The 16,118-nt window shown below is 35.6% G+C and overlaps 1 protein-coding gene across 1 annotated transcript in view; it reads left to right on the top strand.

Moving 5' to 3' along the window:
- Positions 1-16,118, top strand: part of TAF4B (TATA-box binding protein associated factor 4b) — a 127,278-nt gene that overhangs the window by 17,799 nt on the left and 93,361 nt on the right. Inside the window, exons 4-7 of the mRNA XM_026496135.4 lie at positions 2,245-2,406; positions 2,505-2,627; positions 5,823-5,912; positions 8,897-9,511. Of these exons, the coding sequence (XP_026351920.2) occupies positions 2,245-2,406; positions 2,505-2,627; positions 5,823-5,912; positions 8,897-9,511 (990 nt within the window). The remainder of the gene's footprint in view (positions 1-2,244; positions 2,407-2,504; positions 2,628-5,822; positions 5,913-8,896; positions 9,512-16,118) is intronic.

Below are 16,118 nucleotides of genomic sequence, written 5' to 3'. Positions count from 1 at the left end.
TTGTGTAATAGCCTACCTACTCCAGGTGTCAGGTCAATTACTCCTGCCGTGATAATGATTCTTTACTGCTGTTCCCTGGACACTAGGAACCTGAAGTACCCAGGAGGCACCCATGGTGTCTAGTTTATGGGAACTCTTGCTTTGTCCTCTGGTGAAAGTGTGTTCCCTGTGGGCAGAAATGGGAAGCACAGGGTCCCCCATTGTGTCTTTGGGAGTGATGATAAGTGGTTTCATTCATCCCACTGCTCCTCTGTTCCTTGGTTTTCATGTATTTGTCCTATTGGAGACATAGTACCGTAAAGTTTCTTGATATAGTTTACACTTAATCTTGGAGGATGGAATTCCATCTTCATTGAGTATTGCCTCTTGCACTTCACCTGTGTCCTCTGCAGGCTGTTCTGATACTTTACTAGGCTGCCAGCTTCTAGGTCACGCCCCCCAGACATTCATAATCAGCGCCAGGTGTGGTCTTGCAAAGCATGGAAATACAATGCATTGGTCTATAATATCAGGAGTTCCAGTTGAGTTTAAGATGGTCCATCCATGACTGCAGTGGGATTATGTAGGTAGAGTAAGACTGGGATTGTGTGCCTCCCTGTGCCTCTTAAGAGGAAGAGTTGGCATGGAAGGTGTAGGTATCTGGTAAGGTACAGCTAGTAGCTATATTAGAAAGAGCTATGAAGGACAGACTTTGTACTAGAGACAATAAAATATTTAAAAGGAAAGTAGAAATGCCATAAATGCTTCCTTTGTTCACAAAAAAATAGGATGCTTTTCCTGAGCTCACATTTCATTGAGCCTTATTTTGCTTCGTAAGGGAGAGGAACCCTTCCCATTGGTCCAGAAAGGTAATCATAATCACTAACTAAAGTTTTAGATTATGCTTTCTTTAATATAGTAGTACAAGGAGTTAACATCAGAGTATAAATACAGACTCACTGAAGAAAGGGGATTTAATTACTGTAGATTAACCTGAAAAAAAAAAAGTTTATTAGGCAGTCTCCAAAAGGATTCAGAGAAACTGCACAGTAGTTGTCCTTGGAGAGCAACACTAAGGCTAGGAATAGGAAGGTGACTCATTTTTATTGTTGCCTTGAGATCTACTTTAATAATATTTTGCTAACTTAGGTGCAGTTTTTAAATTTACCTTTTTTGCTTAACATTTCATCATTCTAGTCTTCATCATTAATCAGTGTTTTTAATTTTTCCCCCATTTTACCCTTTAAACTTGCTTCATCTAATATATGCTCCAGTCTTTGTAAAGCGGGAAATTTTGGTACACTTGAATTCACTTATTGTGACTGTTACCAAAGGAAATTTTCTTGAAGGTGATCACAATCGGACCTTTTTGTGTTGTACGCCTCTAGAATACAAATATTTAAATTAAAATGATGGTGCAATGTTCAGTTTTCTGGGTCAGTTGTAAACACTGTTGTCTCCCCCATCACCCTCAAACTTGACTCATGTTCTGTAACTTTCAGTGTTTGTTTTAAAATAAGATTTTTGCTTATCTTATTAGAGTTGTCTAAGTTATTGCCCGACTTGTGATTTCCTGTATTAAACTTTTTATCCTGCAGGTGGTGCTATAATCACACCTCATTTCAATAGAAGGTGGAAGACAACCAAAATTCTTTTCAGTGTGAAAATAAGATATCACAGTTTGTAATATTCAGTATGCTTACTCTAATAGTCTACATAAAAGCAGCTTATCTGAAGATGAGATGATCAGTAAATTTGCTTTATACTTAAGAAGAAGCAGAAATTTACAGAATAGGATATTCTATATTTTCGTATGAAGACTTACTATTTCAAATTTTTAGAGAAGTATTAATAATGTGTTTTGAGGACCATGCGCTTGGTACTGGTTTTCACAAACAACCCTAGGAGAGTAGGGAGGTACCATTTCTATCCTTGTTTTTTTACAGACAGGAATCAAAGAATTAGCAAGATAAGTAACTTGCTCAAGGTCAACACTCAGTAGGTGTCAGCGAAAAGTAGGTAGGTAGATATGTTGGCTAATTGAACATAAAGAAAATAAAGTAGGTAGGTAGATGAGAATGAAAACCAGATCTACTGAAATCCAGAGCTCTTACAACAGTGTTCCGTTGCCTTAAACTAGTAGAGCATAACATGAAAGCAAAGATGTCAAGATCCATTTGTAGTCTGATAAGTGTGAAATGAGGCACCCGCTGTGATACAATTCATAGTAATAAATATCTAAATGTGCACTACTTTTAATTTCAGTCTGTAGCTGTGCCAACCAATGTTGTCACAGTTACTCCTGTAAAACCGTTGAATTCTGTAACTACCCCGAAGCCTTCAAGTTTGGGAGCATCTGCTGCCCCCTCAAATGAGCCCAGTCTCAAAGCAGAAAACTCAGCAGCTGCTCAGACGAGTCTTTCTCCGGTAAGCTTTCCCTTCGATCTTCCATGAGTACAGCTCTTTACAGATTTTCTTGAATTCTGTTTTCCAGCTAACATTTGTGTTTATATTTCTCTATTTAGGCAATGCTAGAAAATGTGAAGAAATGTAAGAACTTCCTTGCAATGTTAATAAAGCTAGCATGCAGTGGATCACAGTCCCCAGAAATGGGGCAGAATGTGAAGAAACTGGTAGAACAACTTTTGGTAAGTTAGTATTATGAAAGCTTAAATTGTGTAAGGATTTGTAGAACAGTGTTTTAAATGGGACTTATCTTTAAATGAGGTTTATTTTAGATAGATTTTTTTAGATAAACTTTGCTTTTAATTTGTAATGACAATAAATCTGAAACAAGTAAATCTGTTATATTACTTTCTGTGTGCTTTAGCTTAAAAAGGGCCTTAGCGAGGGGTGGGTGGGGGTCTCAGTTGGTTGAATGTCCGACTTTTGGTTTTGGCTCAGGTCATGATCTCAGAGCCCTGGGATCAAGCCCTCTGTCAGGCTCCATGCTCTCAGGGTGTCTGCTTGAGGATTCTCTCTCTCCCTCTGCTCCTCTGCCCTCGCATGTACTCTTTCTCTCTCTCTAAAACAAACAAAAAGGCCTTGGAGAGAAAGTTGACTGTTTGGTCAAATAAAAAATTGTTACTAGAATTGCGAATGCCAGAAAGCCAGGCCATCAACAAATAATGAAATTCAGTTCTGTAAGTCCAAACAACATACTTTGTAACCTGTGGAAGTTAGGTGACTTTCTTAAGTTTTAGTTTCCTTTTCTGTAAGATGAGAAGAGTAATAAATGTGGTGACTTTTGAATTCCCCCACGTTCTAAGATGCTGTGTTTTTTAGCTATCAAATTGTACATCATTTACTTTTTATATCCTCTTTCAGGTAAATTGCTTAGATACATTAGAGCGGATGAAGGTAGAAATTAGCAAATACTGAATATTATATGCTTAAATACGCTAAGGGTATTATACAATTTTGGATTTTTTGAACTACTAAAATCTACAGATTTCTCTGACCATATAGTGAGAATTTTGTGTATTTTTTGTATAAAAATGGTCACTTTTGGGGCACCTGGGTGGCTCAGTCGTTAAGCATCTGCCTTTGGCTCAGGGCGTGATCCCAGAGTCTGGGGATTGAGCCCCACATTGGGCTCCCTGCTCCTCTGGGAGCCTGCTTCTTCATCTCCCGCTCCCTCTGCTTGTGCATGCTCTCTCGCTGGCTGTCTCTCTCTCTGGCTGTCTCTCTCTCTGTTAAATAAATAAATAAAAATCTAAAAAAAAAAAAAGTCACCTTTTTCCCTGCAGAAAATGTGTATATTTCAAATATCACAGGAAAACAAGTATAATTTATAAATATTAAAATATCTTCTTTACTACTGTTTTTTATGGTACCTATAATTTGTTAGAAATAAAGCATGTTTGAACTGGTTAGTTTTCCACTTGGCAAGACTGTTGTAGATATTTAAAATTGTAAGTCCTATAAACAAGTTTTTAACTTAAGCATTTTTAAAAATTTAAAGTAACTTAAATTTTTAATTTTTGATTGAAGTATAGTTAACAAATATATTACTTTCAGGTGTAGAACAGTGATTTGGCAATTGTATACATTACAAAATACGGCATAAGTATAGTTACCATTTGTCACCATAAAAAGTTATTACAACATTATTGGTTATATTTCCTATGCTGTACTTTTTTTCCCTCTGATTTTCTTATTTTATAACTGGAAGTTTGCCCCTCTTTAACCACTCACCTATTTTGCCCATCCCCCAACTCCTCACCCCAGTTTGTTCTCTGTGTTGCGTTTCTGTTTGTCTCATTTTTTAAATTCCGCATATCTATGAAATCTTCTAGTATTTGGCTTTCTCTGACTTATTTCGCTTCCTGTAATACCCTATAAATCCTTCCATGTTGTGAGTGGCAAGAGCTCATTCTATTTTATGGCTGAGTAATAGTCCATTGTATGCATATACCACATCTCCTTTATCTAGTCATCTATTAATGGACACTTAGGTTGCTTTCATGTCTTAGCTATTGTAAACAGTGCTGCACTAAACATAGGAGTGCATATATCTTTTCAAATTAGTGTTTTTGTTTTCTTTGGGTAAATACCCAGAAGTGGAATTACTGAATCGTGTGTTATTTCAATTTTACAATTTTTGAGAAACCTTCATACTGTTTTCCACAGTGACTACACCAGTTTATATGCCTGCCAACAGTGCAGAAGAGTTTCCTTTTCTCTACATCCTTGCCAACACTTGTTATTTCTTGTCCTTTTGATATTAGCCATTTTGACTGGTGTGAGGTAATATATCATTGTGGTTTTGATTTTCATTTCCTGTTGATTAGCGATGTTGAGTATCTTTTCATGTGTCTGTTGGCCATCCTAAGCCTTATTTAGAAAAATGTGTATTCAGGTCCTCAGTCTATTTTTAAGCAGATTATTTTTGGTAATTGAGTTCTATGAATTCTTTGTGTATTTTGGATCTTAACCCCCTTATCAGATATGTCATTTGCAAATATCTTCTCCCTATTCAGTAAGTTGCCTTTTTGTTTTGTTGATGGTTTCCTTTAATCTGCAAAAGCTTTTTAGTTTGATGTAGTCTCAATAGTTTATTTTTGCTTTTATTTCCTTTGCCTAAGAAGACATATCCAGAAAAATATTGCTAAGGCTAATGTCTAGGGGTTACCACCTATGTTTTCTTCTAGGAGTTTTATAGTTTTAGGTCTCACATTTAGGTCCTTAATCCATTTTGAGTTTATTTTTGGGTATGGTTTAAGAAAGTGGTCCAGTTTCATTCTTTTGCACATAGCTGTCCAGTTTTCCCAACACCATTTATTGAAGAGACTATATGTTCCCTGTTGTATATTCTTGCCTTCTTTGTCGCAGATTAATTGACCATATAATTGTGGGTTTATTTCTTAGCTCTCTATTCTGTTCCATTGATCTCTCTGTCTGTTTTTGTGTCCTCACCATACTGTTTTGATTATTATAGCTTTGTAATAGAATTTGAAATCTGGGATTGTGATACCTCCAGCTTTGTTCTTTCTCCAGATTGCTTTGGCTGTTCAGAGTCTTTTGTGGTTCCATACAAATTTTAGGATTATTTGTTCTAGTTCTGTGAAAAATGCTGTTGGTATTTTGATAGGGATTGCTCTGAAACTGTAGATTTTTGGGGGCAGTATGGACATTTTAACAGTATTAATTCTTCCAGTGCATAAACACAGTATATGGTTCCATTTATTTGTGTCCTCTTCAATTTCTTTCATTAATGTCTTATAGTTTTCACAGTACAGGTAGGTCTTTTACCTCCTTGCATCAATCATAAATTAAACACTTTTCCTCTTTTTTGAAATATTTGTAAACCTAAAAGTATTTTTCTTTCTCCTGTTCCTCAGGATGCAAAAATTGAAGCAGAAGAATTTACTAGACAGCTGTATGTTGAACTCAAGTCTTCACCTCAGCCTCACCTAGTTCCTTTTCTTAAGGTAAAGTTATGTGTTACTTTGAAGAAATTATTTGGGTTAGATTACCTTAAAATAATTTTTAAAAATAATTGGAATCCTGAATATTTCAATATGATAGTTATGTGAAAATACTAACAGTGTAGGAGAAAGCTCTCAAATGTTGTATCTCTTAAGAATATTCATAGTCCATATTCTTTGGATTGGAACACTTTGGGAAAACCAAAGTAACATGTCATTTGTGACCATAACTTAAGGATTATATTGGTAATGCTTACATCTTCAAAAGCTTGACTTTTCCTTTAAAATAGGGCCTTGTGCTTTGTCCTTGTGCTTTGACTCATATTCTCCCAGAAATAATAAATCAAACAGTGCCAAATTTCATGGGAAAGCTGTTATTTTTCAAAATTGATTTGTACTGTTAGTAAGCATACTCTTTTCTAAGATTTATTGAATTAAATCGAATTTTGACATAGAACAGTAACTTTGATAACAGGAGACTGTAAAAAATTATTTTTTTGGATACTTAGAAGCTGAAGAGGAATCAAGTTGAAATTTAAAAAGTCATTAAAGAACTGGAATTATAGTGAACTGCAGAGTCATCCCATAAATTTTGAAATAATGGAATGAGGAGTGGCCTTTAGAAATATTTGGTTTAGGGCGCCTGGGTAGGGCAGTTGGTTGAACGTCCGACTCTTGGTTTCGGTTCAGGTCTTGATCTCAGGGTTGTGAGATCGAGCCCCATGTCGGGTTCAGTGTGTAACGTGCTCAAGATTCTCCCTCTGCCCCTCCTGCTCATGCTTGCTCTCTCATTTTCTCTTTCTCCCCCAAATAAATAAATAAATACATCTTAAAAAAATTAAAAAGAACTGGTTTAATTGTCTAGAGGAGATGAGAGAGGCGTCACAGTGGAAGGCTCCTTTTGATTGCCTCATTAAAAAAGAGTGGCAAGGGAAATGGAGCACCACATTTTCAGAAGGATATTAAAATAATGGAAACTGTCACTAGGAGGGTGAGCACATTGATTAGGAGGGTGCCAATCATGTGATATAAAATGTGGCTAAAGAAATTGAGAATGTTTTAGCTAGAGGAGACTTGGTCTGGAGAAAGGGAGGTTGAAGGTTCAGCATAATATCTAATACCAAATGACTAGTGCCCTGTTTTTGGATGATCCTCTTGATTGAGAAATTAGAGGCGGTTCTTCCTCAGATCCCCTTCAGTGCAAAAGTTCTTTGAGCTATAGGTTGTCTACATGACACTCACAACTCTTAAATTTATCTATATTTCATACTCACTGGAGACATTGTGGGGGAGAAGGGAGGAAATCAGTAGGTTCTTAATATGCATCGTATGCTTTGCTAGATACTTTACTTTTAATTTGCATTGTATGTGCTTATTTTTCATATCAGTTTTTTAGACTACTAGGTGCTAGATATTATAGTATTTTCCATTTTAGAGATAAAACCTGTTTATGTCAACTAATTTTTTGTCAAACGTACAGGTCCAGAATTTTATCCTATCTGACACTACTTGCTAGATAACACTATCTTTAAGTTACCAAATACTACACCATGAAGTTTTTGTGGTTTGTATGTATTTTCTAAGGACCTATTAAACCTTGTGATTCGTTTCTTGAGAGTTTTTCCCCCCCATTTTTGAGAGCTTTGAATGTTGCATAGAGATGAGGGATTCAGCATTTAACCTCTGGCCAGCTGATCAAGAGATAATATAATATACATTTCTTATAATTGTCTCTTTGAGTCTAATTATTTTAACATTTGTTCCAAATGTGTTTTTCTCAGGATCCCTTCGTATTAGATTTCTAGCTTAAATTTAATCAAATCACTTCATTTGTTCATATATTTCCAAAGCAGCTGTTTTCCACCATTTTTAAAGTTTGGAAAAAGATTATGAGACTCTCCGCTTCTTACTTTCTTTTGTTACCATTATATACATATTTGAAAACCTTCAGAGAAGAGCGTCTCAATCCTTTTTAATAAAAAAAAGTAAAAGATGTAACTAAAAGGAAAGGAAAGGAGGAACAATGGACAATGGTTCTCATTTGCTTCTTAAATTCAGTCAGACTACCTTTATTTAAGTGTCACAATAAGGAAAACTTCCAAACAGCCCTTGAGTTCATCAAAAGATAACCTACTGTCTCCCTCCTTTTCTATTTTTTTCCCTTACTCAAAAACAAAAACAAACAAAACACCCAGGCATGAAAAGCAGAATGTTCTACTTTTTAGTTAGAACTGCCTTTACTCTTTCAGAAAGATACAAGGAGAGACCCAACTTAAAATCTCGTCAGACAATATTCTTGCTCAATTAAGGAAATTGACCTTGTTTGTATTAGTTTTATTTTGTTTTCTTTTTTTAAGATTTTATTTATTTATTTGTCAGAGAGAGAGAGAGCACAAGCAGGGGGAGCAGCAGAAAGGAGAAGCAAGCTCCCTGCTGAGCAAGGAGCTCCATGCAGGACTCCATCCCAGGATGGCAGTCAGGCAGGCAGACACTTAACTGACTGAGACACCCAGGCGTCCCATGTATGAGTTTTATTTTGATTTAAAAACTGTTTCTATGCAAAGTTGGAAAGTTATTTAACAAAAACTTTTTTTTTTTTTTTTTAAGATTCTATTGCCATATAAAGAAACTTACTGATACAAAAATTATTAGTGATCTACTATGGGGTATAAGTAAATACAAACACGTGTGACACAGTGTTTTATTTTACCAAATTGATCTTGAGGGATATAAAATAAATTTAATACTGAGATAATAATTTGTATTGAAAAATAAAGCATTTTTGGGCTTTAAATTGGTTGTATCCAGGATATTGGCAGTGTATAACTACCAAGTGCCATCAGATTTCCTCCACTGAAATACTTGATATACTTTTGATTTATGTTGTAAAGCTATGATATACAAAGAAGTTCTATTTTACAAAGAAGTTCTATTTTACTAGCAGCTGATTTGTTTAGTTATCAGGTTCTTTTTATTCCCGTTTCTAGAAAAGTGTGATTGCCTTACGACAACTCATGCCCAACTCCCAGAGCTTTATTCAGCAGTGCGTTCAGCAGACCTCTAACGAGGTAGTCATTGCTACTTGTACCACCACAGCAACAACTTCTCCTGTAGTGACAACAACAGTTTGCTCAATCCAGTCTGAAAAACCTGTCGTCGTTTCCGGAGCAACAACACCCAGTACTGTGTCAGTGCCAACTCTGAATCCACTTGCTGGTCCAGGGGGAGCAAAAACTGGAGTTGTGACACTTCATTCTGTGGGTCCAGCTGCTGTACCAGGAGGAACAGCAGCTGGAACTGTTTTGCTTCAGACTCCAAAACCACTTGTGACATCTATACAGAACACAGTTACAGCAGTCTCGCTTCAACCTGAAAAGCCAGTTGTCTCTGGGGCAGCGGTCACGCTGGCCCTTCCATCAGTAACTTTCGGAGAAACTTCAGCAGCAGCTATCTGTCTTCCATCTGTGAAACCTGTTGTTACTTCTGCTGGGACCACATCTGATAAGGCCATCATTGCTCCAGTCCAAATCAAACTTGCACAGCCAGGCCCCATCCTCTCACAGACAGCTGGGATTCCACAGGCAGTTAAAGTCAAACAACTAGTGAGTAACATTTCATTTTCTTTCTCAGTTTCTTCTTTTGAAAATTGCAAACATTCAGAAAACTGGCAAGACTAGTAAAACGAACCCCTGAGTATCCTTGACTGAGTTTGAATAGTTCTTAACGTTTTATCACATTTGCTTAGTCTCTCCCCCTCTTTATTCACACACTCAAGCACACGCACAAAACTTTTTCCTCAACCATTTGAGAGTTAATTGCAGAAGTTGTGACATTGTACCTCTAAGTACTATGTATCTCTTAAGGAAAAGGATTTTTTTTTTAACATAACGGCCATGTACTTATTATCACACTTGAAATTTAATATTGGTATAATTTTTTTTCCCAGGAGTCCCAACAGTGTCCTTTATGGCTAATAAGTCCTTTTTTCTGATGTTGTTTCTGATAAAGAACTGCGTATTGGCATTACCGGTCATTTCTCTTTAGGCCTCAGCCTTTTGTAGTTGCTCATTCTGTTGTAATAGTTTTAAGTACCTAGACTAGTTGTTTTGCAGAATGTCCTTTGTTTTGTCTAATTGTTTCCTCAAGATTAGATTCAGACTAAATCTTTTGGGCAAGATTATTACAGAAGTAATGTTATGGTAACATTTCTCAAGAAAAATGTGCTAAGGGGAGAGGGAAACAGTGGGGGAAGTAGATGAGTATGAAGTTGTGTTTTTTCCTAAACTTGGTAGATTGGGATGTTCTTAGATGAAAGAAATCTTAGCTGTTTATCAATTAGTGTTGTTAACCTTTGAAATAAAACTGTCTGTCATTTTACCAGCAAAAATGGGTTTATTTGGGAATAGCAAAGAATTAGAATTCAGGACAAGCAAGATATGGCAAAACCATAGGTAGATTTAGAGAACAAAGAAGAATCCTTGTACAGAGGAAAGGCGGAAGTTTGAAAAGACTGTTACAAACAGAAGTCCACTGGAGTAAATCAGAGTGTAGTGGCTTCTTATTGGCTGAGTTGTGACAGTCTGTCATTGACTGGGCTGTTGCTGGGCAGGGTGAAAATCTTTCTTCCTCCTGCAAAGGTAGTAAAGGATAGGCTTCTTCCTGCTGGGAATGCAAGGTACCTCTCTTCCTGTTGGGGTCTGCAATGATGACTAGTTATAGGGTGTGAGAGGTTCCCCTTCTGGCCTCCTGACTCATTTTAATGAGGTTTCCCTTTATTTTCATAATGTTTAGAACATTCTAGTTTATTCAGGACAGACTGTGAGATTATTATTAACCTGCAGGAGATAGTACATGGTGAATTAATTAAAAATCACATTTCTTAATAAACTCACTTACCTTATACCATAACAGCTAGCTGTTCTTTTTAATTTTTGGTCATTGCCCTTGTTTTCTTTTATAAATTTTTATGTTAAAGGCTGTGTGTTGAATCTCCTTGTTTTAGTTTATTCTGCTTCTGGGAATAATAAAATCTAAGTAAACTTCCCAGCGTTGTTGTCTGATCAGGAGAAGAGGTTAATGTCTGTGGATGTTTGTCTTTGAGGCAGAGGTCAGCTATGGGCAGAAGATGAAAGGGGGAGATTGGTTTGGATAGTCATCAGACTCTTGGATAGGTAGGAAGTAATGTCATTTTCTGGGTGCTAATCATTTTTCATCCCTTCCTACCCTGAGTCGGATTTTCAAATAAAGAAATGTGCCTTCCTTGCAGAATTTCTCTTGGGTTGTCTGAATTTAATCTCAGAGATGAAACCTTTCTAGAAGCAGTGATTCTTAAACATCAGTCTGAGCAGCCAGCTTTGGGAACCACTGCAACAGTAATTGCCTCAAGGAAAGGACTCTTTTTGGTAGCACTGAACAGAATTGAAATCCTTTTTATGGGTCATAAGTGATTCTTGAATCAGTGCTGATCTTTATTGAACACCTATACCATATTAGTTCCTGAAGTGAAATAACACTTTATAGCTATATAGAGTTTTAAAAGCATGTCATGTATTAACTGTGGGTTTTATTTATTTTTTATTTTTCTTTCTTTATTTGTTTGTTTTTATTATGTTATGTTAGTCACCATACAGTACTTTGTTAGTTTTTGATGTAGTGTTCCATGGTTCATTGTTTGCGTTTAACACCCAGTACTCCTTGCAATACGTGCCCTCCTTAATACCCATCACCCGGCTAACCCATTCCCCCACCCCCTCCCCTCTGAAACCCTCAGTTTGTTTCTCCAAGTCCATAGTCTCTCATGGTTTGTCTCCCCCTCTGATTCCCCCCCTTCATTTTTCCCTTTGTCCTCCTAATGTCTTCCGTGCTATTCCTTATGTTCCACATATAAGTGAAACATATGATTATGTCTTTCTGTGCTTGACTTATTCTAATTAGCATAATCCCCTCTAGTTCCATCCATGGGATGCAAATGGTGGGTATTCATCCTTTCTGATGGCTGAGTAATATTCCATCGTATATATGGACCACATCTTTATCCATTTGTCTGTTGAAGGGCATCTCGGCTCCTTCCACAGTTTGGCTATTGTGGACAATGCTGCTGTGAACATTGGGGTGCATGTGTCCCTTCTTTTCACTACACCTGTATCTTTGGGGTAAATACCCAGTAGTGCGATTGCTGGGTCATAGGGTAGCTCTTTTTTTTAACTTTTTGAGAAACCTCCATACTGTTTTCCAATGTGGCTGTACCAGCTTGCATAACTGTGGGTTTTAAAATAATTTTATGATGAAGAAAATGCAGGGAGAAAACTAAGAATCTGGAAACATTAACTGATCCATCCACTGGCACTCAACAAGTATTGGATCTCAAGTTAAAACTGTGGGTCTTTCCCATTAAGATATGGTACTCATGGCAATAACTTCTAGGTTTCTAGAGTGTCCTGAAACAGGAAAACTGTGGTAATAATACTGTGGCAGCATTTATGTTTTGTATATTTGACTTGTTATATGTTACAAACAATTTCAGTCAAGAAAAAAATATAACGGATTTTCCAATGGGGGGAGCCTGGCTGGCTGAGTCTATGGACCATGGGACTTTTGATCTCAGGGTTGTGAGTTTGAGCCCCAGGTTGGGTGTAGAGATCTTAAAATCTAAAAAAAAAAAAAAAAAAAAAAAAAAAAGAAAGAAAGAAGGAAAGAAAGAAAGAAAAGAAAGAAAAGAAAAAAAAATCTAATGGTAAATTTTAGGGATTTTTTTGACTTCCTACTTTCATTCTTATAAAAATGTGGAATAATTTAATTTTTCTTGTGAATTCTGCTTTCTTGTTTGGCCTTTGTTTTAATTTTACTCAACAAATTTGCTGTCAGTATTCATACCTTCCTATTTAAAATGTCCAACACTAGAGCAGCTAAACACCAAAGATGCACTGTAATTTGTTTTAGAACACATTTTTACCTAGGGCACAAAACAAGCCATTCTGTGTGGTAATGCCACAGAGAGGATTGAACTAGGACATTCTTTTGAAACAACTAATTTTGGAAATTAATATTACTGAAGTTTAGTATTACTCAAGTAATTTAAGAGTATCATCCGTGAGCCCATTATAAACCATAGTCCCATTTAGTCCCATTAGATAAGTGAGGAGGAAAATACTCAGGGTGCTAGAAACATAAAGTATTCAGTGCAGCTTATAAGAGATAAGGCAAATAATAATTTAAAATATGAGAATTGCTATACTGGATCAAATCTGTGGTTCACACAACTCAGGATATAGTCTCCAAAAATGACCTGAAGAATATAAGTATGCCTGTTCAATGTTAGGTTTAAAATTTGTTTATTTCTGGGTGGTTGGGTAGCTCAGTTGGTTAAGTGATTTTGGCCAAGTCATGACCTCAGGGTTGTAAGATTGAGCCCCTCACCCTTACCCCTCAGGTTGGGCTCTGTGCTGGGTATGGAGCCTGCTTGAGATTCTCCTCCCCCCCCCCACCCTCCCACCCTGTTTGCTCACATCTACATACTCTCTAAAAAATTTTTTTCTTTTTTTTTTTGTTTATTTCTTTTAATGATTGATCATGAATTTTAAAACCTCTTCTAAATGCTTTATCTGTTTCTAGCATGTACTAGCTTTACTGGAGAATTGTTTGGGTTTCCTGCCTTCTACATGTTTTAAATATCACACTTTCAAGTTAGAAGAATCCTTTTACTCTCCCATTACAGGGTTTAGATTTTATAGAATTATTATTTTATGAAATAATACATTTTTATTCCAGATTAAAGAGGCCTTTCCCATTTAGTTATTTATTTATTTTTTTAAGATTTTATTTATTTGAGAGAGAGAGACACAGTGAGAGAGGGAACACAAGCAGGGGGAGTGGGAGAGGGAGAAGCAGGCTTCCCGCTGAGTGGGGAGCCCGATGCGGGGCTTGATCCCAGGACCCTGTGATCATGACCTGAGCCGAGGGCAGACGTTTAATGACTGAGCCACCTAGGTGCCCCGATTTATTTTTTTAATTTAGATTTGTTACTATATGTTATCTTTTCTATCTCATTCATTATTGTATGTTATCCTCTGGGGATCTGCTAGAGTTCTTATCAAATGAAATAATTGTAATTGTTCAGTTTCTCTAGATATAAGTTTTTCATTTTGTGCCAGTAGTTCATTGCTTGGTATATTTTGGTACTCAAATGCTTGAATTGTTGAAATATGGACTTAATCGGTAGTTCCAGTGATTTCATCTGACAATCTAGTTTTTATAAATGGTTAGTGTTGTTGGTTATGTATCAATTCTGGCATAATAGGTGTTCCATGACGTTATACACTCCAACTAAATGTTAAGCTTAACGTTTTACCTTTCCTTAAAAGTTAATAAAAGAAAGTGGGTGAATTGTGCTATAGTCTACTGATGATGGGTGGATAGTAAGTAAAAGCTTTCAGTTTTGATGCTTTAAAGTTTTTCTTAGGAAATTAGTGAAAAAACTGTTTTATTCATAGTTGAGCAAAAGCTAAATTTAATTTAAACTAAAGATTACCATTTAAATTAAATTTAAACTTAATTAGCAAAAGCTAATTTAATAGAGAAAAACTAAATTTCAGTCTGATCATTTTAGAATTAAATTTGATACATTTTAATAACAAATTCTACCACATAAAAATTAAACAATAAGCCTCTCAAATCCACAATATGTAAGAATAAAATTCATGAATGAGAAAGTTAATTCACGATTCTTGGTCGGTATTTTTAGAAAAAAATGCTAATAATTTTAGAGAGTAAACTGAGTGTTGTTACTCTTAGTAGTAATCTTGTGTTTATATATCAGTTCAATATCTTTAGAAAATACTTTATATGTAGAGAGGGCAGGAAGTTTTAGTGTTATCATAGATATTTTCCTTATTTCAAGTATATATTTCCCTAAATGACTCTTACTTACATTTCTTCCTTAACAGAATTGTAGACATTTGATAAATAAGTGGTCAAGTATGTACAACAGTCATTCTCCAAATATTAGGGTTTTGTGGATATAAGACAAAAACAAATATTAGTGCATTAATAAATGCAGTAATTTTCTGTTTCATTGTATTGAAGTAAAGCTGATCTCCTAAAATAAATTGATCCAGAATATTAGAAAAAATGTGTTGTTGCTATTGCATCACATTTTCTTCTGGTACCTAATTATTTTAAAGTAAGGGAAACCATTAAAGAATTTTCAACAAATATATTCTTATATGAAGTACTCTATGAAACTTAATTCTGCTGACTGACTCTGACTTCAGTTTTCACTGGACAAGAAGTATTTTCAAGATATAAATTTTAGCTTCTGAGTGTGCTGGTGGCCAGTATTTTTATTAGAGAACTTGAAGTAAAAATTGATCCTTGTTTCTTTTTTCCCTACTCATTAATTACTTCATTGGCTCAAGTAGTTCACTCTCAGTTTCATATTGGACTGACCTAAGGATCCAGATTTAAGCAGTTTGTCTTTTTTTTCTCTTTCTTTTTTTTGCATTCTGTTAACAAGTGAGAGGAAAGGTAGAATTCAGTTGTTGATTATAATCCCACTTAAATAGGACTAAGGAAGGGTTTGGTGAAGAGAGAGGTTGAATTCAAATAAGGCCTGCCGTGTGTTTACCATACATAATTAGGGTTGCACAGAAAATTCTTCACATGCTATCTTTAATCAGGGTTTACATAATAATAGTCAATATATAGATTCGTTAATGCTAGTTCATTTAAATTTACTTAAGGAATTTTTTTTCTTTTAATTTGGTAAGATTACATTAGAATTGATGGACAATAAACTATTTAGAGACAGTATTTACAATATATAAAATCTTATTTTTGCCTTATTCAAGAAAATTTTCTGTTATGGAGATTCTGAAACACAGTGTTGAAGTTTATAGTGAACACTTGTATACCAACCACCTAGATTCTATTTACAATTACAATACTTGATTTATTGTGTATTTATCCAGCCTTCAATCATCTTAACTTCTTGATGCATTTCAAAGACTTCTTCCTGAATAATTAAACATGCATATTATTAATTACAGTTCAGTATTTCCATATTTACAGGTCAGGTTTTTTTTTCTTTTTAGCTAAAATCTACATATAATGACATGCACAAATTTCAAATGTAACATTGTTCAAGTTTTGGCAGGTAGCACATACCTCTGTGTAACTCAAACCTCTTACCAAGATATAGAATGTTACCATCAT

Source organism: Ursus arctos, unplaced genomic scaffold, assembly GCF_023065955.2.
Source record: "Ursus arctos isolate Adak ecotype North America unplaced genomic scaffold, UrsArc2.0 scaffold_17, whole genome shotgun sequence".
NCBI lineage: Eukaryota > Metazoa > Chordata > Mammalia > Carnivora > Ursidae > Ursus > Ursus arctos.
Note: the sequence above shows the minus strand (reverse complement) of the source record. Positions and strands in the feature narration are given on the sequence as shown.